This window comes from Rhagoletis pomonella, unplaced genomic scaffold (assembly GCF_013731165.1).
Source record: "Rhagoletis pomonella isolate Grant_MI unplaced genomic scaffold, Rhpom_1.0 Rhpom_scaffold_00002, whole genome shotgun sequence".
Lineage (NCBI taxonomy): Eukaryota > Metazoa > Arthropoda > Insecta > Diptera > Tephritidae > Rhagoletis > Rhagoletis pomonella.
This window is the reverse complement of record NW_023458556.1, coordinates 102,236,250-102,261,582: the sequence shown is the minus strand read 5'-3', so window position 1 is coordinate 102,261,582 and position 25,333 is coordinate 102,236,250. Positions and strand designations below refer to the sequence as shown.

Below are 25,333 nucleotides of genomic sequence, written 5' to 3'. Positions count from 1 at the left end.
GAACTCATAAAAATTTCCGAAAAAATCCTTAAGAGTCGTAACACTGCAAAGCAAGGTCCGACGCCGATTACCATAGAAGAGTATCGGCGACGGAATAAGATTAATAAAAAGGAAGAAATTCCTAAAATACCTACCCCTATAAAAATCCACAAAAGGAGACGGGGAGGTAAACAATTCAAAAAAAAAGAAAGAAATAGCCGAAACTTTTAGGCTACTGAATCTAACAACAAATACGGTTGATAGATTAAGATTAAAAGAAAAAATAAATATGTTAAGAAGTAATTAATTTTTCAGAAAATAATAAAACTTGTTAATAACAAACTGAGTAAATTGGAATGTCGAAGGATTTTTCTAAAAAACCACTTAAGGGGGATCAAAACGCAACTTTAAAAGTTAGAGAGAGAGAGAGAGAGAATTAGCTTATGGAGTCTAATAGGTATGACTAGGGAACCTACTTTAGATGATGCCTACAACTAGAGAAGAAGAAACATGTAGGATGATGAGGATGGTATTCCCTAATGAGGATTAAATTAAATTGTAAGAGATTCTTTTCAGTAAATAAATAAATAAAAATATACACATAACGACTTTAATTTTCTTTTTGAAAATGGCATGGTGGAAAACCGTATTACACGGTATCCTAATAGGAATAGCAGGATACGAAGTCGGTAAGGAAAATTCTGGAGAGAAAAACGCTGAAAATAAACTGGTCAGGTATGAACCAAAACTCAGTATAGAAAACAAAGAAGAAATCTCAGATAAATGGTTAACTATTTTCGCATGCGTAACTACATTTTTAATTGTCGCAATTGCAATTCTATTAAAAAATTATATAAAGAATAAACTGAGACAATTGAACACGGTACAACAACGCGTCTAAACAAAAAATTCGATATTCCAAAAAATGAACCAATGGCAAGAAATATACGACGTATTATCTGAAGAAAAAACAAAAGCTAGTAAGTCGTACAAATGCATAAATAAAAACGCTACTATAAAAATAGAAACAGTAGTAAAGCATTTGAACATAATTTTAGAAGCTCTAAAAAGAATAAGACAGGTGATCAATACAACAGACCGTATACTTACCAAAGAACACCAGAAAGAAGTCCGCCAATTTTTCTTCGCCGTACGAGATAAGTTGGTATCTTCTTTAGCTAGACACAATATAGAAGTAACAATACCAACCACAGTAGAGGAAAAACTCCAGATCGATTTCAATTCAATTTTATCAGAGCCCGATTCCATCACCTTCCTTAAGCCCAACTCCATCAGTGGAAGAAAAGAAACCGTTAGACATCCCAGTCATAAACGTCACAATGGTGCAAACTGTAGTCGAATTTATTAAAACTGCTTCATCAGTGCCACCAGAGTTTGATGGTAAGCCGGAGAACTTACATAGTTTCCGAGACGCCCTTGATATACTTGATCAAATCAAAGATGATCACGAAGCCTTAGCGATAACAATGATAAAAACCAAGCTAAAAGGCATGGCAAGAAATTTTATCAGTACCGAAAACACAATAGAACAGATAAAAACAAAATTAAAAAACGCAATAAAGGGTGAATCAGTAGAAGTTTTAACCGCTAAACTCCTGAACATCCAACAACGTAACAAAATTGCTAATCAATACACAGCAGAAATAGAAAAAATTACTAGGTCATTGGAAGGAGCATATATCTCGGATGGACTCAACCCAGACTTAGCAACGAGATATTCAACCCAAGCAGCAGTCAAAGCAATGTGTAAAAACTGCTCCAATGACAAGGTCAAAATGATGCTATGCAATCTCTAAATTTACGAACAGCTGTACCGAAATAACGGGCAGCTCAAACACAATTTTGAATGTACGACAGCAGAGTCAGTACCGGAGTAATTTCCGTGGAGCTTACCGAAGTAACAACTATGGAAATTACCAAAGTAGGAGATTTAGACCGCAACCGAGATACAACAATAACTCGAGGTCCAACAGCAATAATAATAATAATAATAACCGAAGAGGATCACAAGCTCAAAATGGCAATAGACCTTACAACCAGACCCGTAACGTGCGCAGCTGCACCCAGACGGAAAACCAAGAAACTCCACTTCAAGATCAGTAGATAGGAAAATATGCGTACTAAATCTACATCTCAACAGCTATATAGCTACGAGGACTTCATTAAATAATTCGATTTCAAATTTCTTAATTGATACAGGAGCAGACATCTCCATTATAAAAAAGCATCAAATTAGTAAAAATCACCAAATAAATACAGAACAAATTACAGATTTAAAAGGCATGGTCAGGGAATAACCAGCACATTAGGCACAATCAAAGCAGACTTAAAAGGCGATGACCTCTTAATTTACCATAAATTTCATGTCGTAGAAGACGACTTTCCAATTCCATGCGATGGAATAATAGGACTAGATTTCATAAAGAAGTACAATTGTATTTTAGACTATGGAAAAACAGAGGATAAACTAATTCTAAGACCATATGATTTCCCCCAAACAATAACGATGCACCTAACAAATTGTCTATCTGTTAATACAATTACGATCCCTGCTAGATCTGAAGTCATTAGACAAGTCAAAGTAAACACTGACAACAAAAACATCTTCATCCCACACCAGCAATTATCTGAGGGCATTTTCATAGCAAACACCATTACAAATAAAGATCAAACTTTCGTTAGAATTATCAACACAACACATAAAAACACAACCATTCAAAATTACAAGATCAATACCGAAAATTTAGACGAGTACACACTAATTAAAACAACCACACACGATAAAAATTGCAACGATACAGAGAAATTAAAAAGATTAACAAAAAACTTTCCAAAATTTGTCAACTCTCAGTTAACAACACTATGCACAGAATTCATAGACATATTTGCACTAGAAACTGAACCAATCTCCTCTAACAATTTTTATAAACAAAAATTATACATGAAGGATGACACTCCTGTTTACATAAAAAATTATAGATTGCCTCAAACGCAAAAAGGAGAAATAAGCAAACAGGTAAGTAAGTTAATAGAAGATGATATAATAGAACCCTCAATATCAGAATATAATAGCCCAATCTTATTAGTCCCCAAAAAATCACTCCCAGGAAAAACAGAAAAAAGATGGAGATTAGTGGTAGACTACAGACAAGTAAATAAAAAGCTAGCAGCAGACAAATTCCCACTTCCAAGAATTGACGATATTTTAGACCAACTTGGAAGAGCAAAATATTTTTCATGCCTAGACCTTATGTCAGGTTATCATCAAATCGAATTACACCCAGACTCCAGAGATATAACCTCATTCACAGCCGAAAATGGCACATATAGATTTAAAAGACTACCTTACGGATTAAAAGTAGCACCAAATTCATTCCAAAGAATGATGACACTAGCATTTGCAGGCCTCAAACCATCTAAAGCATTTCTCTACATGGACGATTTGGTTGTATTAGGCTGTTCTGAAAACCATATGCTAAAAAATTTAAGAGACGTATTCTCCACATGTAGAAAATACAACCTAAAATTACATCCCGATAAATGCCTATTTTTTAGCCAAGAGGTAACTTATTTAGGACATAAATGCACAAACAAGGGAATACTACCCGATCCGAGCAAATTTGAAACAGTTCAAAATTACCCAACACGAAAAACAGCGGACGAAGTTAAGAGATTCGTAGCTTTCTGCAACTATTACAGAAGATTTGTACCGAATTTCGCAGAACACTCACGAAAATTAACTAGGCTTTGCAAAAAGAATGTTTCCTTCGAATGGACAGAAGAATGTCAAAAAGCTTTTGTCTACTTAAAGGAAGCATTAATTAGTCCAAAACTTCTGCAATACCCAGATTTCGATAAAGAATTCTGCATAACAACAGACGCTAGTGGGTACGCTTGTGGGGCGGTCCTTAGCCAAGAACACGATGGCAAACAGTTACCAATTGCCTACGCTTCCAGGTCATTCACAAAAGGTGAAATCAACAAAGCCACAATAGAAAAGGAATTGGCCGCAATCCATTGGGCCATAACCTTCTTCAGACCATATGTCTATGGCAGAAAATTTCTAGTTAAAACCGATCACCGTCCCTTAACATACCTATTCTCAATGAAGAGTCCTTCATCAAAACTGACACGAGTAAGACTCGATTTAGAAGAGTACGATTTTGAAGTGGAGTATATCGCCGGAAAGGAAAACCACATTGCGGATGCATTATCCCGCATAACAATCACAAACTTAAAAGATATGTCAGTGAAAGCAAGTAAAATATTGAAAATAACAACAAGATCAGCAGCAAAAAGCATCAGCACAAGTAATACTGAAAATAAAGAAAGTCACAAAGAGAACCCCAGAATATACGAAGCGCTAAATAAATTTGAAGTAAAAAGACATGTCGAGCTCGTTTTCACTCCTACGAAATTATATTTCAAAAAAGGAAAGAAAATTTGTAGCAATTTGGATACAAGCAACCTAATTGTTGAGGATAAGATTGACTTAGGACAATTCTTTACCAGGCTTGAAAAAGAAGCCGACAATTTAGGACTTGTACAAATACAGTTGTCCTTAGGGGACAAATTGTTTAAAAGAAATTATACTGCAGTAGGCAAATTTATACAAATGGGTAACAAAGTTCTCAAAAATCTAACAATCGCACTAACCCCAGAGGTTATATACGTGACAAATGCCGGGAAAATTTAAGAAATTCTGCATAAATATCATGACGATCCTATCAGTGGTGGCCACCCAGGAATAAATCGCATGACAGACAAAATCAAGCAGAAGTATGGCTGGCTGAATATGAAAAATGACGTAAGAAAATACGTAAAAAACTGCATCCACTGTAAGAAAAATAAGACTAACAAGCATATAAAAGAACCAATGGCAATAATGGAGACACCTCCGAAGGCATTTGATATTGTACAAATCGATACAGTCGGACCATTACCGAAGTCGATAAATGGAAACGCGTATGCAGTTACCATTATATGCGATCTAACCAAATACTTGGTAGCTATCCCAGTCCCAAGCAAACACGCAACGACAGTCGCTAAAGCCGTGTTCGAGCATTTCATCTTGATTTATGGACAAATGAAAACAATCACGACAGACATGGGCACAGAATACAAAAACAAATTATTCAAAGAACTGTGTAAATTGTTAAAAATTGAACATAAAACTTCAACACCGTACCATCATCAAACTTTGGGTACTGTAGAACGCAGTCACCGGACATTCAATGAATACATACGTTCATACATATCCAGTGACAAAGACGATTGGGATGAATACCTCAGGTATTTCGCGTATTGTTACAATACGACGCCATCTACCACACACAAATATTGCCCATTTGAACTAATATTTGCAAAAACCCCACCGAACTACGATTTCTTAAAAGAAAATAAAATCAGCCCTTTGTACAATCACGAAGCTTACGACAAAGAGGTAAAATATAGACTTCAAATAGCCCAGCAAAGAGCTAGGAAATTAGTCCAAGAGGCTAAAGAAAAGCAAAACAAGAATTATGATAAAAGTAGCTATAGTAAGGAAATAAACATAGGAGATTTAGTATTAGTTAGAGAAGAGGCCTCCCATAAGTTAGAGAATAGATATAACGGACACTACAGAGTTAAAAATATTGATAAGAATAACAATTTTACTTTAATACCACATAGCATAGGAAATAGCAATAAAAATAATAAAGAAATCATAATTCATAAGAATAGACTTAAAGCAGTATAACACCACTAGTAATAACAAAAAAAAAAAAAAAAAAAACCAAACAATAAGCACTCCAGTTTACTCATTTGGTTAAACAGGCACACAAGCCAAAGAAACAAAATATGACACATCATGTACAAAAAAAAAAAAAAAAAGAAAAGTCAGCAAAACATAACACATGTAAAACAAATGTAAACACAAAGAAACAAAAAAAGAAACCATAACAAACACTTAATGCAATAATGGCAATATGAGCCGAAAAGCAATTAAAATTTTGTAAGCGCAACTAAGCCTTAAGTAGGTCATTAAGTCGTTAAAAATGGATATATAGAATTGACTGCAATTATATAGATCCATTTTTTTTTAAGGCGGAAGGTGTAGTATTACAGTAAATACACCACTCTAATGCATTTACAAATATGGACCGCACACAATGTCAATGCCATCATGACCCACATAAGTCATAATGAACTCAGCGGGAATTCAACACCATACGTTCAAAGGCACAGTTCAGTTTACACTTGCCAATTGCATTACTCAAGACAGGCACACTGACCAACTCACGTGACGATCAGCTTAACAGATCGTCAGCGTCAGTTTGTCAGTGCGACTGCCAAAATAACTATGACACATATGCTGAGTTAGCATAACATATGCACATTTGTAGTTTGTAAGTATTAGTGTAAATTAGTGTAAGAAATCTTGTATAAAAGAAAGTAATTTCGAATAAAGAAATCAATTCTTGTTGCACGCTACATATAAGCGTTTCTTTCATTTACACTAGCATCATCATCCTAATTGTCTATTACGCTCTAGTTAAACTATGCCATAGGGAGGAGCTAACACGAGTAGCCCAATGTCAACAATAAAAGTCCGCGCGTGGCCTTAGTCAGCGAATTCCCGTTCTCACGCAGACAGGTAAGGCACAGCGCTAGCAGCAAACTGTTAACGTAAGAGTCTGCGACTCATCCGCTGCAGTGGCTCGAGCACCGAATTGCAACATAACAACAGCGACGAAGGGTGCAGGTGACTTCTTTAAGCTAAGCTTTAGAAGCTAGGTTTTAGTTTTAGACGAGAACTCAACTGGCACAGTCAACACTTGTCAGATTAATAAAGTAATAATATATAAATTACAACATCGTCGTGTTTATTTATATAATATCAAGAATACGCTGGATTTCAAGCACAGGACAAACAACACTTATATTTGTGACGATGAAAATCTAATATCTTTCGATGTGGTCTCACTTTTTCCGAGCATACCGATACAACTAGCACTTGACGTAATACAATTAAAATGGACAATAATAAAAGAACACACAAGGATACCAAAACAAATTTCTATGGAAATAGTAACATTTTGTATTCAAGAAAATAGATACTTTAAATTTAACGACACGATATATACCCAGTTAAAAGGAATGCCAATGCGATCCCCTGCCTCACCTGTCATTGCAGATATTATAAGTTGTGTTTAATGAAACCGAAAAAAGTGCAGAGCAGCTCAAGTTAGAGCAGAATAGAGCAGCTGTCAAAAAAACAATTGAGCAAGTTAGAGCAACTCAGATCATAAATCTCATGAAACACTTTTCAGGCAGAAATTCTCAAAACAGTTGATTGCCCGACAGTTCAATTCGTCAATTGTAAAGTGTGTGTGTGTGTTAGCTTGCTCTAAGTTACTCCACCAAACAAGCTGGTGCAGAAAATCGTGCTTTAAGTTGCTCTCTTTCCACTTAGCGCAGGCTCATGAAACAAAAAGTGTAGGAAGTTAGAGCAAGAAAAATCCTCATGAAACACAATTTTGTGAGATATCTTACCCTTACGTAACCTAGAGCAGCTCATTAAACACAACTAAAATGGAAAAGTTGTTGGATAATACGATTAAAACATTAGGACGACCACCAAGATTACTAACGAAATATGTGCATGATTTATTTGCCATAATAAATGAAAATGAGGTACAAAACACACTTGACGCACTGAATTCTTTTCACAGGAATATAAAATTCACAATAGAAATAGAGGAAAATTAGCTTGTCTAGACTCCATAATAATCAGACAAGGAAACGAATTAAAGTTAAGGTGGTATAAGAAACCAACATCATCAGGACGAATCATCAATTTTAATTCTAAACACCCTAAATCGATGATAATGAATACAGCAATGGGCTGTATACGACGAATGTTGGAGATATCGGACGAAACTTACCACAAAGAGATGGAGCAAGAGATTCGATCATTATTAAAAAACAATGATTTCCCGGATAATATCATAAGCACATTATTAAGAAGATCTAAATCGCAATTCAGTAAACATAGATCAGAAAATCCTACAATATTTAAATCAGTAACTTATGTACTTCATCTGTCAGAACGCCTGGCTAAATCAGACTGCTGCAACAAAGATAAAATAAAATAATCCCACAAACCTACAAATACATTAAAAAACATATTTAATAAAACGAAGTCAAAAATACCCGAATTGGAAAAAAGTAATGTAATTTATAAAATCCCTTGTAAAGGTAAACACAACGAGTCCTGTAACAGCATATATGTAAGAACCACAAAATCAAAATTAAAAACTAGATTAACACAACTCGGACTTGAAACAATGTCACCTTACAAATATCAAAAATACAGTACTCATGGCCCACTGTGCAGCTAGCGTCCACTCACCGAATTTCAACGACGCTGCGATTCTACAACACTACAATAAGCGCTTTACCTTAGAAATGTTACATATAATAAACACACCGGCAAACATAAGACTGAACTACAAAACGGACACTGAAAACTGCGCTCATTTGTACAGACACTTGCTTACCAACAAATCGACAGTACCCAACACCACGTCAAACAGTGCGGACGTGTAAATTAATGTATGTATGCATTTTGTTTTTAATTATTGGTTTGGAATTTGTAGTTACGTATTATTTATGTTTTACATGTTTGTCGATAGTTGCCCTGAGGACGGTTACCAAAGTGTAATCGAAATATATCGGAAACAAACACCAAAAAAACTTGTGTTTTCATAAAATTTTTAAATTAAATTATAGATAGAAAGGTCGCTAAAACCATCAGTATATAAAAAATTATATTTATGCCACACAAATTGTAGAGATTTTATTAAAAAATTAAATGGCAGCACGGCTTTGCACGTAGAAATTTTACTTAGAAATCAAAAATCTATAGTTCTCCAAGTTTCTAAGTGAAGTTGTTTTTTTGGGTAACTACATACTAGAGGTATGCGCCGCCGAGCCACGCCGCCGCCGCCGCCGATTTTTGTCATTCCTCACGCGCCGCCGCCGAGTTACGAAAATATTGGCGGCGGCGTTCGGCGCCTAAGGAATTTTGTACAAAATTTTCATGATGTATGTATGTACATTGATATACATCGTTTGAAGGAACTAAATATTACTCGTTTAAAACACACAATTTTACGAAATGAAAATTACTTTTTTAAAGGAGTTTTTTTTGCATAATTTGGGCCACTGGACAAGAATATGATCTCATTTATTTTTCCAAAAGGAGTGTAACTCAGAAAAAACATAGGTAACATATTTTTCGATCGAAAGCGTTTATTACAGTTAAATTAGGGTCGAATACTGGTAATCTAACGATTTTTTTCCGCAGCATACAACTCTTTCCAATACTACAATAATACTATTTTTTTACTACAACTACAAGAAAGTTATAAACCATCAAAAACTTTAACGCCAATATCTTAGAAAGCAGTTTTAACAGAAGCAGCTTCTGTTCATCTAACTTATTCCATCTAACTCCTCAATAATTAGAGATAAAACAAAGACAAGTTGATTTTCCTGAGTATTTTTTTTTGTTTTTAATATTTTAAACAGACTTTCAATAAAGAGCAAAACTTTTTTTTGCAAATTTTATATTTGTAAGTTATTTTATTTTGGGGACCCACATACGTATACAAGTACTAGGTGGCTGTGTGAAAATTACGTTAGCATTCCTTAGTGGTGGTCAAACCCCAGGAAGGTTTTGCACCCTCGCATCGCAACGTTTTCTACAAAGGGTTAAAGTTCCCCCTTTTTGGTAAAAATTAGTATTATTTTTCATTACATTCGGTTCTCCTTAGAAAAATTGATATTTTAGTGGAAATTTTAACCATCTATAAGCCATTTTTTTAAACAGTAGGTCAAAACGACCCGTTCTGGTTCGAGTTGATGGGTTAAACTTTTGGAAAAAAGTAGACCAACCTTGTTTTCAATATGTAATCCGCAAAAAATCGTAAGAACTCCGTAATTTAACATAACGGTTGATAAGATTATTGCAGCGATATAAATTATCCCAATAACTTAACTTTTAAAATTTTTAATTTCTTTAAATTTAAATAGTACATACGGATCTGTCCTGCAGAAAAAAAATATCAATTGATAAAAAATAACCCAGTTGTAGTTAGCTTTTTTGCGGGATTTCTATAAAATATATAACTTGTAGTTAGCTACAAAAAGCTAGCTTGAAACTAGTTGACAAGTAATGCAGGAGTAATGAAGGATATTGTTTTTTTTAAACGCGTTTGGACAAACTCGTTGAGGGCAAATAAAAGGATAATCGAAATTACATATTGGGCCTTATGCATAAAAAGTGAGCTTAAGCTCAGACTTAATTTTTGCACTGAAGGGGTGAGCTCAAGCTCAAGAATTTGTACTGAAAATCGAGTCGGAGTTTAAGCTCACAGTTATGTCTGACGGAGTTCGAATATGGGACCACCTACAGCAGAATATGAAAACAAATATGAAATGTAATAAAGAAAATAAAAATAAAAAAATAAAAATAAATATTTTGTTTTTCCTATTTATGTTTTATGTCCAAAAGTAGTTAGTTACACCTTTGACTACATCTAATGCAAAGGTAAACCACCCTTGACTATTTCGCGGCCATCGCCATAGAAATATACTTAGCTTTCGTCAAAGAAAATATGCAGGTAATAAGTGTCTTTTAAGTCCTTCCTATTCGACTTAAAGTTAGCTTATAGTTAGATACATTTCCTGCAGGGTGTAGAGAATATACAGAGCCATGTGTGTATGTATGTATATACCTTAGACCTTCTTCTGTTCGCCCATCCATCAGCGCCAGGCACTCAACATTTTAATTCAAGTAGGAAGTAACGTAATTTAAATTTAAAACTAGTTCAATGAATAAATTAAATAGAATTATAATCTGAATTGGAATGGTGAATGCCTAACGCTGACGAGATGACATGATAAGATTAGTAGCCTCATGGCTCTTTGGAATCTACCTTATGGCCAGTAGCGCCGGCGTTTTTGTTATAAAATCTTCAATGAAGATATTTCTAGAGAAAAGGAATTTTTCCAGTTTCAATAACCTTTTTATGGTGTTTTGAAGATTTTATCGTCACTTGGAAGATTTTTAACAAAATTTTTCTGGCAGCACTGCTTACAAAAGTAATTGAGATTTTAGCTCGGTTCGAAAAAAATCGCGTCGATGTCATTGAAAAACGTTTTATGCTCTTTAAAATTTGTTTAGGAATCTATATATATAAAAATGAAATGTTTTTCGTATGACCGACCAAACGGCTGAACCGATTTCAATTCTGTAAAAACTACTGTTTTGCACCTTCTGTGCGGAAGGTTTTTCGATATAAAAAAATTTGAAATTTTGTGTTGTTGTTGCCGAAAAATGAAGAATGCTGAGACGTCACGATTTCACAATTTCATAGAGTTGTCTGTACATTACATGACACTAAACTACTAAACGGCTCGACCGATTTGGTTCATATTAGGAACATATATCAGTATCATGAAAAGAAATATTTCCACAAAAAATTTGCTCGCTAGCTGGCGCCGGGGTCAGGATGAAAAGAAATATTTCCACAAAAGATTTGCTCGCTAGGTGGCTCCGGGGTCAGGATATTCCTGAAAATTTCATTTACTTGTCGATTTGGCTTATATTTAAAACACAATTTAGCCAATTGAAAACACAATTTAGTCAATTAAAACTTACACAACAGTTGGCCCTGTAGCCGAGATATCCCCAAAAAATATTTTTCGCTAAGAGAAGGGTAGATATTTACTATATATTTGTGGAAGTACGTAAGTATGTATGCATGTATGTATGTACATATGTATGTGCCAGGTTGCAGTCTAAACGGACGGACAGAATCGAACAAAATTTTGACAGAGTATTGCCATGACACCTGGGCCTATCATAGGGTAAAAAAATTGGGATCCGACAAGGGGGCGTGGCACCTCCCATACGCGTGAAATTTTTAATCAGCCATAACTTCCAGACCATTAGTCACATGAACTTGAAACTTGGTATGCAGACATGTCAATGGTAGATGCTTATAGGCAGGTATATATAAATGAGTTTGTAAAAGCGGGGTTGGCGCATCCCATAGGCGTGGAATTTTTTTATCAGCTATAACTTCGGAACCATAAGTCACACGAACTTGAAATTTGGTATGCAGACATATCAATGGTAGGTGCTCATAAGAGGGTATATATAAACGAGTTTGCAAAAGGGGGCGTGGCACATTCCATAGGCGTGGATTTTTTATCAGCTATAACTTCGGAACCATAAGTCCCACGAACTTGAAATTGGATATGCGGACATATCAGTGGTAGGTGCTTATACGAGGGTTTATGTAAACGAGTTTGTAAAAAGGGGCGTGGCACATTCCGTAGGCCTGAAACTTTTTATCAGCTATAACTTCGGAACCATAAGTCACATGAACTTGAAATTTGGTATGCAGACATATCTATGGTAGGTGCTTATACGAGGGTTTATATAAACGAGTTTGTAAAAAGGGGCGTGGCACATTTCGTAGGCCTGAAATTTTTTATCAGCTATAACTTCGGAATCATAAGTCACATGAACTTGAAATTTGGTGTGCAGACATATCTATGGTAGGTGCTTATAGTGAGGTATATATAAATGGCTTTGTAAAAGGGGGCGTGGCACATCGCATATTCGTGGAAATTTTTAACAACTATAACTTCAAAACCATAAGTCACATGAAATTGAAATTTGATGCGCAGATATATCTATGGTAGGTGCTTATAGTAAGGTATATATAAATGGCTTTGTAAAAGGGGGCGTGGCACATCACATAGGCGTCGAAATTTTATCAGCTATAACTTCAAAACCATAAGTCACATGAAATTGAAATTTGGTATGCAGACATATCTATGGTAGGTGCTTATAGTAGGCTATATAACATGAGTTTATAAAAACGGGCGTGGCACGTCCCATATTCATGGAAATTTTATCAGCTATAAATTCAAAACCATAAGTCACATGAAATTGAAATTTGGTACGCAGACGTATCTATGGCTGGTGCTTATGGTAAGGTAAATATAAATGAGTTTGCAAAAGGGGCGTGGCTCATCCCATAGGCGTGAAAATTTTTATCAGCTATAACCTCAAAACCATAAGGCAAATGAAATTGAAATTGTGTATGCAGACATATATGCGGTAGGTGCTTATATACATATATGCATGAGTTTGTAAAAAGGGGCGTGGCACACCCCACAGACGTGGACCTTTTTATCAGCTATATCTTCGGAAATATAAGTCACATAAACTTAAAATTTGGAGTGCAGACATATTTACAGCAGGGGCCTATAGTAAGGTTTATATAAATGATTTTATAAAAGGGGCGTGGCACATCCCATAGTCGTGGAAATTTTTATCAGCTATAACGTCGGAACCATATGTCACATGAAATTGAAATTTAGTATGAAGACGTATCTACGGTAGGTGCTTATAGTTAGGTGTATATAAATGAGTTTTTGAAAGGGGCGTGGCACATTCCACAGGCGTGAAATATGATGAACTTTGAAATGAATACATATCCATGGTAGGTGCTTATAGCGAAGTTTGTATACATGAGTTTGTAAAAGGTAACGTGGAGCATAGGCGTGGAATTTTTAATCAGCCATAAATTGGGAACCATAATTCACATGAACTTGAAATTTGGTATGCAGACATACATATATGGCCCAAAACGCGAACTGTTACATTACATTTTGGCTCACACTGATTTTTAAATACCGCTGAAACTCGCGAGAATACAATATTCGGATAATTTTTCTTCTTGCATCTGAAAGCATAAGTATGTGGCATTATTTAATATATACAAAAATATATTGTAACTCCTGTGGTTTAGGAGTTATGAATGTTTCAACCGCGGACTGTTGCATTACAATTTTTGGAAGTACTTTTTAAAGTTGCTTTATATTATTGAAAAAGTCTGCTCTCCTAATGTAATGTTTTCAAAAGTTGGTACACAGTTTCCTAGCTTCAGGATGGCATTCAAGAACTACGTATTAATTGAACTGATAAAATTTATTTTGAGGTCAATATTTGTAAAAAAAAGTCGGAATGGTACGTTACAGAAAAAGACTGTTACGTTACCTGTACGATATACGTGTAGCGATAAGATTATAATTAGGTATTTAAATCGCTTTTACAGGTCTATTCTGCGCTGGTAATAAAAGTTTTGTAACCGGTAAATTAAGTTCCTGTCAAATTTTAAATCCTTTTCGAATTCTGTGTACTCTTGTAAGCGGTAAATTTTGTCACCATCTCATAAGCTGGTAACAAAGTATTTCCCCGTGAAATATGCAATGCCAGAATCTCCACAATTCTTCTTAGCTGAATTGCTGAATATTTTAACTGCATTACCAACGTAATTAGAATCGCGGTGACAAGAACTGGTAACATTTTTTGGTAATAAAATTTTCCGGTTACAAAATCTTTGGTAACGTGTAGAATAGACCTGTTAGTGTGTTTTAATTAAGAACATGATAATTATGAATACAGATTTAAAAGTTTCTTAGAACTGCGCCAAGATGTTGAGTTTTTCGCGTTTAATTTCACGAAAAGCGGCTTTAACGGCTTATATTGTTTTCTCTATGCCATTTAGTACTATTCTTACCCTTCAAATGTTAGATTCGAGGACTCGGCATTTCGTAGAATAATAGTAGTACTAGAAAAATAGCAGAAATAATTCCAATAGATTTTTTATTATTTAATCGGAAAATCTTCTTCTTCTTTCAGCTTCTTTTGAGTTCGTTCCTTTTTGAAATAATATAATTCTCGAGTTTTTTTATCTTTCTACGTAATTCTTATCTTCTCAGTTTATATAAGTTAGAAAAAATAACAGTTTTAACTATGGGACAATAACACGTTGAATAGCTTCCAATGTTGCTTGTAAAATGAGCCATATCTTTAACTAAATAGGAAAAAAAGGTTACCTAAAAATTAAATTAGTTCAAAAGACTGTTACGTTACAAATAGCTTCCCACCGAAAACATATTGGTAATGAAGAGTTTATGGAACTATTTTATTTTACTGTGAAACAAGGCCGAAAATGCTCGAAGAAAACTATAATTTCCCTTTTTTTAGTTTGGTGGATTCCGCGCCAAAAAACTTTTTAATATTTTGGTCTGTTACATTACATTACAAAATACTGCCGACTTGATTTTCATATAGAAAGCTAATCGCTGATTTTTTTTGTCGAAAACTTTTTTTTATTAACTTCAAAATAATACAAGGCAAGCGAAGAGAGGCAAGTATAATGCAAAAAAGTGGTGGACCTTAAATATAAACTACCCTTTAGTTTCATGTTGTGCTTTTTTAATTTTCGTTTATTTAAAGGTGTCTCAAGACTAAGTGAATTTTCATGTTTGAGAGAAGGAGATTCGTGTTAATATTGATGTTATCCGATACCTTAGAATATGTATGATCCAGATATAATCCAAAATCTGCGAAACCTGAGAAAAAAATTGGTTTCGTTTTCGGCGATTTGGGCCATATGTATATGGGAGTTGTTTAGAGTAAAGTATATATAAATGAGTTTTTAAAAGCGGGATACATATGTATTCATCAATTATGTATATCACTCGGATATTTAAAACTGAGTGTTACAGTCTTTAGACCATTTCGGAACGGAAAGATTAAACCGTTTTTTTTTGATCCCGCGATGCTGTTAAACGAAAAATGTTCATTCATAATGAATAAATCTCCTTCCGAAATAAGCATTCTACCGGAAAAGTGGCGCTATTCTAGAACAGCTAAGCGAATAGGCAGATAAACGGAATGTATAGTTTGTCTCCTTTAATTTATGCTGAATTGAATATTCGTAGTACTATTTTATATTGATTTGTTTACCCCGAGCAACGTCGGGTGCTCGGCTAGTTTCATATAAATATTAATATGATATTAATATCAAACGTAGAAATAAGTAAAAGTTGTCTATTATAACATCAAACAAACCGAGTGTATCGAGGGCTTATATTCAATTTTCACAAAAAACTGCTTTGTGATGTTAGAACCCATCTTTGACATACCTATCATAACTGGTGTGAATTTTGACTTTGCAATTTATTAGTAAATTCTTCTGTCAAGCGTCTTAGTCTTAGGCGGACGTCACCCAGCAAAAAACACGATTACCACAGAAACGAAAGTGGAAACGAGCTAGGCGATGGGAATCGCTTACCCTTTCGCTTCAAGAAGGCCTTATTTTAACATGGGCATGTCATTGGAGGTAAGCCCTTACCCGCAGCATTACCTTCAAACGAAGGGAGAACGCATGGATAAACAGAATCCAGAGAAGCGAACAAAGAATGCCTTACAGAGAAACTAATGTAGAATGCCTAGATAAGTACATACTTATTTATATTAAATTGAAATCAGAAAATGTCTTAAAAGATTAAAATTAATTAAAATTTTTATAAATCAGCTTTTATACATACATATGTATTTTTTTAGGTATTTAGATTTTCTTAAAAATCGGTATGTACATACATGCATATTTAACTAAGCTTAAAATTGTACTTCCTCACTCTTGTACTTCACTTCATTGACTGACTTCGCTGCAAATTGAACAAAGCAAAACATGATTTTTATGCGAGACAAATTTCCACAGAAAGTAACGGTAGAAAGAGAATTTTTGGGTATTCATTCTATTTTTCAGCTGACTACGATGCAGCATTCTACTTTGCATTCTCCGAAATGAAGCAAAGAAGCGAAATAAAAAAAATATTGTAGGACATTCTACTTTGCATTCCCTGAAATGAAGCAAAGAAGCGAGACAAATAAAATATTGTAGGACATTCTACTTTGCATTTCCGGAAATGAAGCAAAGAAACGAATTAAAAAAGAAATATTATAGGACATTCTACTTTGCATTCCCTGAAATCAAACAAAGAAGCGAAATAAATAAAATATTGTTGGACATTCTACTTTGCATTACCGGCAATGCCTAAAAGAAGCGGAAAAATTCGAAGGCATTATAACGCTATGCCTTCTAGAACACGTTACCACTAAAAGCGATTACCGATTTTTTGCTGGGCAGTTAGTCTTAGGTGGACTTTTATATCAGAATCTAATTTTTGTGAAAAGTGCAGATAGAGGGTATTGAATGTAAGTCTTGATATCAATCAGAATGAATTCTTTTAAACGAGTTCTTTTTACTGAGCACTTTTTCGACTAACCTTGTACATAACTTGGATCTATATTCAGCGAAAAAAAAACTTTGGCGTTAGATGCGCAATCGTAAACTTGCCAAAATAAATTAATAAGATAAAAAGAAAATAAGTAAATAAAGCAATAAAGGTAACAATAATGAAAAAGCGATCTTACGAAAACTACATGAGGAAGAAGAAAAACAGAACTTGGAAACATTTTAAGAAAATAAAGCTTCACGCCATTGTGAAAAGTATATAATTAAGATATAGATCTTGATAACGAGCAAATTGTTGAGGAAGTGAACCTAGATTTAGGCGAGGGCTTTTTATTCTAAACAAGAGGTAAAGAGTTGGGCCATAAGGCACAACGTTCGACATGTCGTTTTGGACGACTTACTTAAAACTTGACGTTGGTGTTGATAGTTTGCCGGAACGTGCAAAAACTTTATTGGGTACAAGTATAAAATCCATTTCAATTCAGAGATCCCCAAATGGTGAATTTTTGTACTTTGGGATTCAGTATCATTTTTCTAATAACCCGTTTCATAGCTTAGTTGATAGGAAACAAATGGTTATTGATATTGTAATTGACGGGCTAAAATTATTTATTTGTGTGCAGTGGCCAATCTTAGGTGATATTGTGGATTGCGCGAATACGCCTTTTACAATTGGTTGCTTTTCGGGAATCACCAAGCCAGATTGCATTGAAGAGTTTTTAAAAGATTTTTGCCATGAGGTAATTTTTTTTAAACTAAATGGTATCAAGTTTGGTCCGGCGCAAACTTAAAGAAAATTTGAAGTTCGGTTATTTACTTGCGATTTGCTAGCTCATGCCTTCGTCATTGCAGTCCAATCCCACAAGGCCGTCCTAAATGTTGCCAGGTGCTCAAATACTTAAAGATAAGAGTTTGTTTTGAAAGAGGTTTGAAAGAATTATGGTCAGATTCATCTTTTGGACAGAGAATGGATTCACGTCATCATAGTGATGCGTTCACAAAGCATAAACACGTTCACACGCTGCTTAAATTTTAAAGTTTAAATGTTAAGTGTACAATAGTTTATTTTTCAAATGTAAGTTTTTCAATGTTTTCTCAAAAAATTTTTAAGTCCAGTATGTTGTTAAAAATTGCTAATTGTCACAGATTAAATACAAAATTTGTTCCTTGTTTTTGTGTGTACAAATGTTTTGTGTACATATCAACAAATTATATTGTAATAATAACGCCCTTATGTTTGTTTCTTGTTGATATTTAATAAAGAAAACGCCCCAGAAGATGCCAAGGAGGTTGGCGAAACGTCGAGCAGCAAAGTGAAGCTTTTCTTGCACATAAGCCAGTTTGATCATAATAGCCTAGTACAACCAACAATAACGACCTATATTATCATTTCTTACTGCTCTGTTCTGGTTAGTGATGGTACGATTAATCGAATAACCGACTATAACCGGTTATTTTCATTCGGTTAACGATTTAAGAGCGAATAATCAACTAATTTTCAAAATAATCGAAAAGACTCCATCAAAAATGTACTACTTTACTCACACAATAATGTATGAAATAAAATTACGTAACAAGTAAAGAAATATAAGTTCGGGCGAAACCAAACTTTATATACCCGGCGCAGGTATCAAATATCGTCGTTTCAACTTTCTGTAAACTACCTTTGCATGATATTCAGGATTGGCTTTCCCGATTTCAAACGTTTTCGAAAATATGCTGAGTTAGGCTTAGTGATATAATTGAACCAAATTTGGTAGGAATCGACGAAGTGGTTACCGAGATAAACTTTTGTAGTTCTAAAGTGGGCGGTGCCATGCCCAATTCCTAAAAGTCTATAGCAGTCTTATTTATTGTTAAGAGATTGTTGTAACTATAAACTCTGATTAAATTAGCGCCGTCAGTTATTGAAATATCGGAGTTTTCGTATTTCTGAAACTTACCGTTATAGGGGAAGTGGGTGTAATTTTAGTCCGATTTAAATAATTTTTCACGAATTTCTTTTCCGTCCCAAGGTTTTAAGTGTTTTAAGAGTTTGGTAGAAATTGATAAATCGGTTACCAAGATACACATTTGTGGTCATAAGTGGGCGGCGCCCACTAAGTGGTTATTGCAATCATCGATTTTAAGTGAATTAGCCTTAGTAGTTGGTAATTTATGGCAGATTTCGTGTTTCTGTAAATTACCGTTATATGGCAGGTGGGCTTGGTTACTGCCCGATTTAATATTAGCAACAATAAGAGTGTCTCCTCTACTCAGTACATTTATTTTTTTTTAACAATACAACTATCTCCTCTACTCGCTACATTCATACGTATAATTTTACGAGTTGGGAGACTTTACATTCTCGTATTTACAATTTTTTACGGATATTTTTGAAAAAACTGGAACACAAGTTTAACCTAAGTAGCAACTAAGAAAGCACAATGCAGGTATGCACATATTTTTATTTTATTTTCCAAAGGCGGTGTTGTGCATTTTCTTCCATACAAAGTATTTTTGACGCTTTTTTTTATATGGAAGCAAATAAGCAACACCGTAAAAAAATGCCAAAAATCAACGGTAAGTGCCAGATACTTCAATCTTGCAATTTTTATACAAAAATTTAATGGGCTATAAAACTGAACACTGAAAATCTTTTTAGGAAATCTTATTAAAAGGCTCGAAATTTTTAGGAATGTTTGTTGATTTTTTTTAATATTGCACAAAGTTTGATATACTTATATTTTTACGGTTTTTGCTAAAGAATAAACTATATTTAAAAAAATAACTATAATTAAATATCAAAAAAAAATTGTGTGGTACGCTTACAATTCTGACACGGGGTGTATATAACGGATGGTATTCTACTTTGCATCTTTTTATTTATTTGGGGTATTCACAACGGTGTCGTAAGTGTCGTATTGTTGTGTGTCTTAAACTTTAAACGCATAAAAAATATATTAAGGAGGTTCGCAAAGTACCATCAAAGCCATATTATGCATTTTCGGAGTGTTAAAAAATATTTGGTTGTGGTTGCAAGTTCTCTTAACATTTAAGCTTTTAAAGGCTACGAAATAAAACAATAGGATACTTACGACACCGCTGTGAATCCCTCAATTGTTTCCCTTCGTTTTTAGTTTTCTTGATTGTTTCCGCAAGTTTCCACAATTTAACAAGAAATGTATTTTTAAATAAATCAGTCAGTTTTTACAACTAATGTAAATGGTTATATCAATTTTCCATTTTAATCGAAACGACTGATTAATCGGTAAATTTCTTACGATTAATTGCAATTATTAATCGAATGCTTTGGATTAATCAATTAACCGAATAATCTATTATTAAATTTTGTTTCCATCACTAGTTCTGGTATGCGACTATGTGTTTAAAAAAATACAAATTTGTACACACATTCATGTGATATCATAGCTAAGGTTTGCGCACGATGAAATTATTGTACCCATTTTTACCTCTAAAACTTTTCAAATGCAAAATTTTATTCTTAATTTCCGATCAAGATACTTCTGATAAATGTACAAAAATTTGCATGCAAAGTTTTAAGGCCATATGCCATATGATAAGTTTTGGTTTCGAAATGAGTAAATAAATAAAAGTACGTGCAGAAATTGTTTAATTTTTTAAGGAAATTCCAAATCGGACTTTCGAAACCATCGCTAAAAAGCAAAGGTGTCAAGAAAGACCGTTTCGCGAGTTATTAAAATCTATGGCTAACGTCTAGCTATTAATAGGAAAAAAGGAACTGGCAAATCAAAGGCTTTCAAACCCCCGAATGGAGCCAGGAAGATTGTAGCACTTTTTAAGAAAAATCCAAATATATCGGGAAGAAAAATGACTAAAAAAGTACAACTCAATCAGTCTTTCTAAAGAAAAGTTAAAAAGGAAGAAGGGCTAAGGTCACACAAGGTCCAGAAAGTTATAAATAGAAAATAAAAAAAAACCTCGAACAAAGGAATCAGTCAAAGGACTTCACCGTAATTTCATACATAATTTTGATTGCTGCATTATGGACGATGTACTTGGTGACTTTTCGCAGCGATTTTTATGTCGTAAACCGTAGAGACAATGTCCAAGAAGAGTACAAACCCAAAAAAAAAGACAAAGTTTCTTACGAAATTTTTGGTATGGTAGACAATAAGTAGTTGTGGTATACGTTTGTTACAACTGGGACTATTAAAGCGGAACTACATATGTAGGATTGCCTGAAAAAAACGACTTTTACCATTTAACGACAGCATGAAATCTCCAATTTTTGTTTTGGCTTGATTTGGTTTCATGCCATTACAGCAAATCAGCAATTGAATGGATTGCAAACAAGTAATTCTTAAGCAAAAAACAAAACCGACTTCAATTCTCATCTACAAATTTAAGATTATCGTTAATTTCTTCACGATCCACAATACAATCCAAGATCCAATCCGATCTAAAAAAAATTAGTATGGGACCACCCTTGAGATACCACCTAAACTTTTTCAAAAAAAACCAATTTTTCCAACAAAAAAAAATGTTTTTTTCCAACAAAAAAATAACTGAATACACCATAAAATCCAAATTTTAGGTATTTCGGAAAAAGTAAAATTTTTTATAAAAAACCACTAATTTCTGTTAGTAAAATGTGTTTTGGTTTTTAATTCATCAAGTGCTTTAAAAGTAATTGGTGTTGTTTTGTTCACTAATTTCTTCGTACGCAAACCTTAGTATATTCATTTATGTATGTATATGGTCAAAATGACATATGCGCTTACTAGACAAATTATTTTAAGATTTTTTCACTTATGGAAAATTATCAAAATCATTAATTCTCATATATGTCTACTAGAAAAAGTTGTCTTACGTTTTGGGACGTTTGAGCAGCAACGAAGAAAATAAATAATCACATATGGGTGTTTCCATAAAAATGTAAACCGAAAATGCAAGTAAATGAGTTCAAACGGCTTTATAACTTAAAACTTCGTATTCACGCGAAACGGTGAAAAGATTAACTAAAAAAATAAAATAAAAAACTAGATTATATATGTAATAATATAATAGATTGGCGCTTACACATATGTTAGTGTTTGGCCGAGCTTCTGCTCCGATTTGTGGCGTGCGCCTTGATGTTGTCACACAAAAAGTTTTACGCCGACTCCGAACGGCGATTGTATTTTAATGAGAAGCTGTTTTTCATGGCAGAAATACACTCGGAGGTTTGCCATTGTTGTGCGAATGTCATGCCATCACTCATATATCGAATGAGCAGAATTTTTATTATCTCAAACATGTTTGCTAAAAAATATTATAGCAAAAACTAAAACGTTCATATATGGCTGGGCCAATATTGTAAGGGGGAAAATAAAAGGCATTTGATCGTACTGTAATAGTAATATTATGTAGTCTTAGGTCTAAGCCAATATTAATAGGCCACAAAATATTAATTTAAAACATATCATTAGCCCGCGCAATTGATTCCATGTTTATAAATTTGGAAAATTTAACTTTGGCTGGTAATATCTAAGGAATGCGTTAATTGTTATAAACTAGACGATCTATCAGGTGAAAGTTTATTAAATTTAGTATCTCACGTTCATATATCATTTTTCAATAAGACTACAAGTTTTCGAGATATTTAGAAAAACTTACAATATCGATGACTTTCGCGTATGAGTTTTCAATTCTTCGTTACTTTAGTAACCAAGTGAAAATGAAAAAATTTGACGAGATTTATTTCAAAGATTTTTAGGTTTTCGGATGTTAATATAATCACCCTTATCATGAGTTTCATTTTCCCCGAACCGGTTCACTTTTCACATTTGGTTTCCATGTATTTACTATGAGCGGATGACCAATTTTCGGGTGAATAAGGATAAGGCAGAATATATAAAGGACTATGGAGTTGGTCACGCCAATTTGGTCAGTTTTCAAAATAGTGGTCAATGAAATTAAATATGGATGTACTAGATTAGGAATCATTTGATTAGTAAATAGTAGTTTGAAACACCTACATATGTAAGTACATACATATATTAACTAAATAAAATTTAGGTGAGCAACGCCCAATTTAAGTCCATTTGTGTAATTAAGTCCGTTAACGTAATTGAAAATTGGAGCGAAAGGGTTTCATTAGTCACCAAAGAAGCACATTTTTCGCAGTTTCTAAATTTACCGTTATAAGAAAGTGGGGCGTGCAATAAGTATTTAGATATAAGTAAATATTTTAGTTAATTCCATTATGTCAAAGAGTGACCGTAGGTAAATGAACTATCCTCTTGGGACTCTCCAATTGAATATATAGCTTTGTATTCAACTTGAACGAAACAAGTCAATCCACGGCACACTTTTCCTTAATCGCTTGCTTATATTTCGAAGTTATTTATACAATTTAAGAGAAATTTTTGCTTAACCCTGAATTTTTAACAAGGATCCGTCTTTTTCGGCCAGTGTTCTTTGTGTCACTTGAGGGTCGATGCGCGGGCTCTTGCAATTAAAATAAACGATTAATATTTTACAGGCTTGTGTTGACGACATGATACAATATATTTTCACTATTACGAAAAGATTTGAGAAAAACAATTTTTTTTCTACCCGCCCGCGGGCTCTTGCAATTAAAATAAACGATTAATATTTTACAGGCTTGTGTTGACCACATGATACAATATATTTTCACTATTACGAAAAGATTTGAGAAAAACTATTTTTTTTTCTACCCACCCTAATGTACATACATGACTGAGCAGTGAGTGTTCATTTCGGTACTCTGATATGTACCAACTAAAATTATTCATAGTATGAGGGTGACACACTTGTAGTACGCATCATAGTGTTGATACCACATGGTAAAAAAGAACTAGGCTCAAATAGAAGATCGAAACATTAATTTAGATATTTACTTTTTCACTTATTTATACATTTTTACTTTGCTTAAGATCTCAAGTGAAAGTAATATGCAGTTTAAATTTTGAGCGATGTTTACAGATTCACGCATAAAGATTACAAATAATCCGATTAACCTTGTGAAAAATTCCGTTACATCGTTTGATGGTCATCCACGAAATGCAACTAGGCAGCAACTTAAAATAACCAGGTAATTTTTCCCTAAGTATGTTTATATTCTATTAATTTCCAGCAATTTTATTAATTTACGATGTTTAATTCTTAGGCCGGAGTGCCATGATAGCAACTGCTGCATTAAGACGATCGAATATAGGCCGCCCGTTCCTCCACATCGTAATATAGGCGTAAGAGCTTTCGTAAGTTTTGTAAGTATGCCAAGTACGTTTTGAATTTTTCAAATAGCTATTTTGCCAAAGCACTTTTTGAATAAGTTTATGCAGTTCATCAAAGCAAAAGATAGTTTCTAAATACTTAAAAACTAAAGGTTAGCGCAAACATATTTGCCTTATTACGTTCAATAAGTACTATTTGCATTGTACTCTACTCACAACACATTGTTTCTCTTTTTCCGCATAAATACACTAATTAACCAGGGTGTCCAGATTGTTAAAAAAAAAAACACAATTTCTGTAAAAAAAATTGCCAAAAATTGCCCAATTTTTTTAAGTAAAATTCATGTTATGTCGAACAAATCTTTAAGATCTTCTATATCTACACTGAGGGGAAAAAATATTAAAATCAAATAGAAACGTAATTGATCTTACCATAAACGTCAACGAAAGTACTGTATATCGGTAAATATTCAATTCAATTACGCGCATATTAAAATGACCACGTCTGTACTGAAAAAGCATCCGTGAAGTGAATGATCAAGACAAAAACTAAAAAAAAAATTTTATTTGCATGTTGCTTGCAGTGAAATTCGAACCCGACCATCTCGGGATATCAACAACTTGTGGCAAGCATCTTTACGCACTCAGCTACATCCAGCCATATAAATTTGCCTTCACATGTTGAATATCCATCAACACCACAGCACGCGATTTATACAGTTAAACATGTATGTAGTATGTATGAATGTGTGTGTTGTCACGGCTCTCAGAGCGGCGCTCTGCATGCTTGGGGTGCGTATGTACATTTACATATACATACTGAGATGTGAACTGTCAAATACGTGCATACTAAATTTTGTATGAAAATATTATTTTTAAATACGAACATTTTTAAACGATAATCAAATATAAAGTATTAATTTTTACTATGCATTATTTCCCTCAGTGTATAAT

General features: G+C 33.9%; 1 protein-coding gene across 4 annotated transcripts in view; it reads left to right on the top strand.

Moving 5' to 3' along the window:
- LOC118734272 (transmembrane protein 132C) overlaps positions 1-24,454 on the top strand; it is a 614,903-nt gene extending 590,449 nt beyond the window's left edge. Inside the window, exons 13-14 of one of the 4 annotated variants that reach the window (XM_036463985.1) lie at positions 24,129-24,237; positions 24,313-24,454. In XM_036463985.1, coding sequence (XP_036319878.1) covers positions 24,129-24,237; positions 24,313-24,436 — 233 coding nt within the window. In that variant the 3' untranslated portion in view covers positions 24,437-24,454. Of the gene's footprint in view, positions 1-24,128; positions 24,253-24,312 lie in introns of all 4 variants that reach the window. The other 3 variants (XM_036463984.1, XM_036463987.1, XM_036463986.1) reach the window with 3 other exon arrangements.
- Positions 24,455-25,333: the final 879 nt, after the last annotated feature.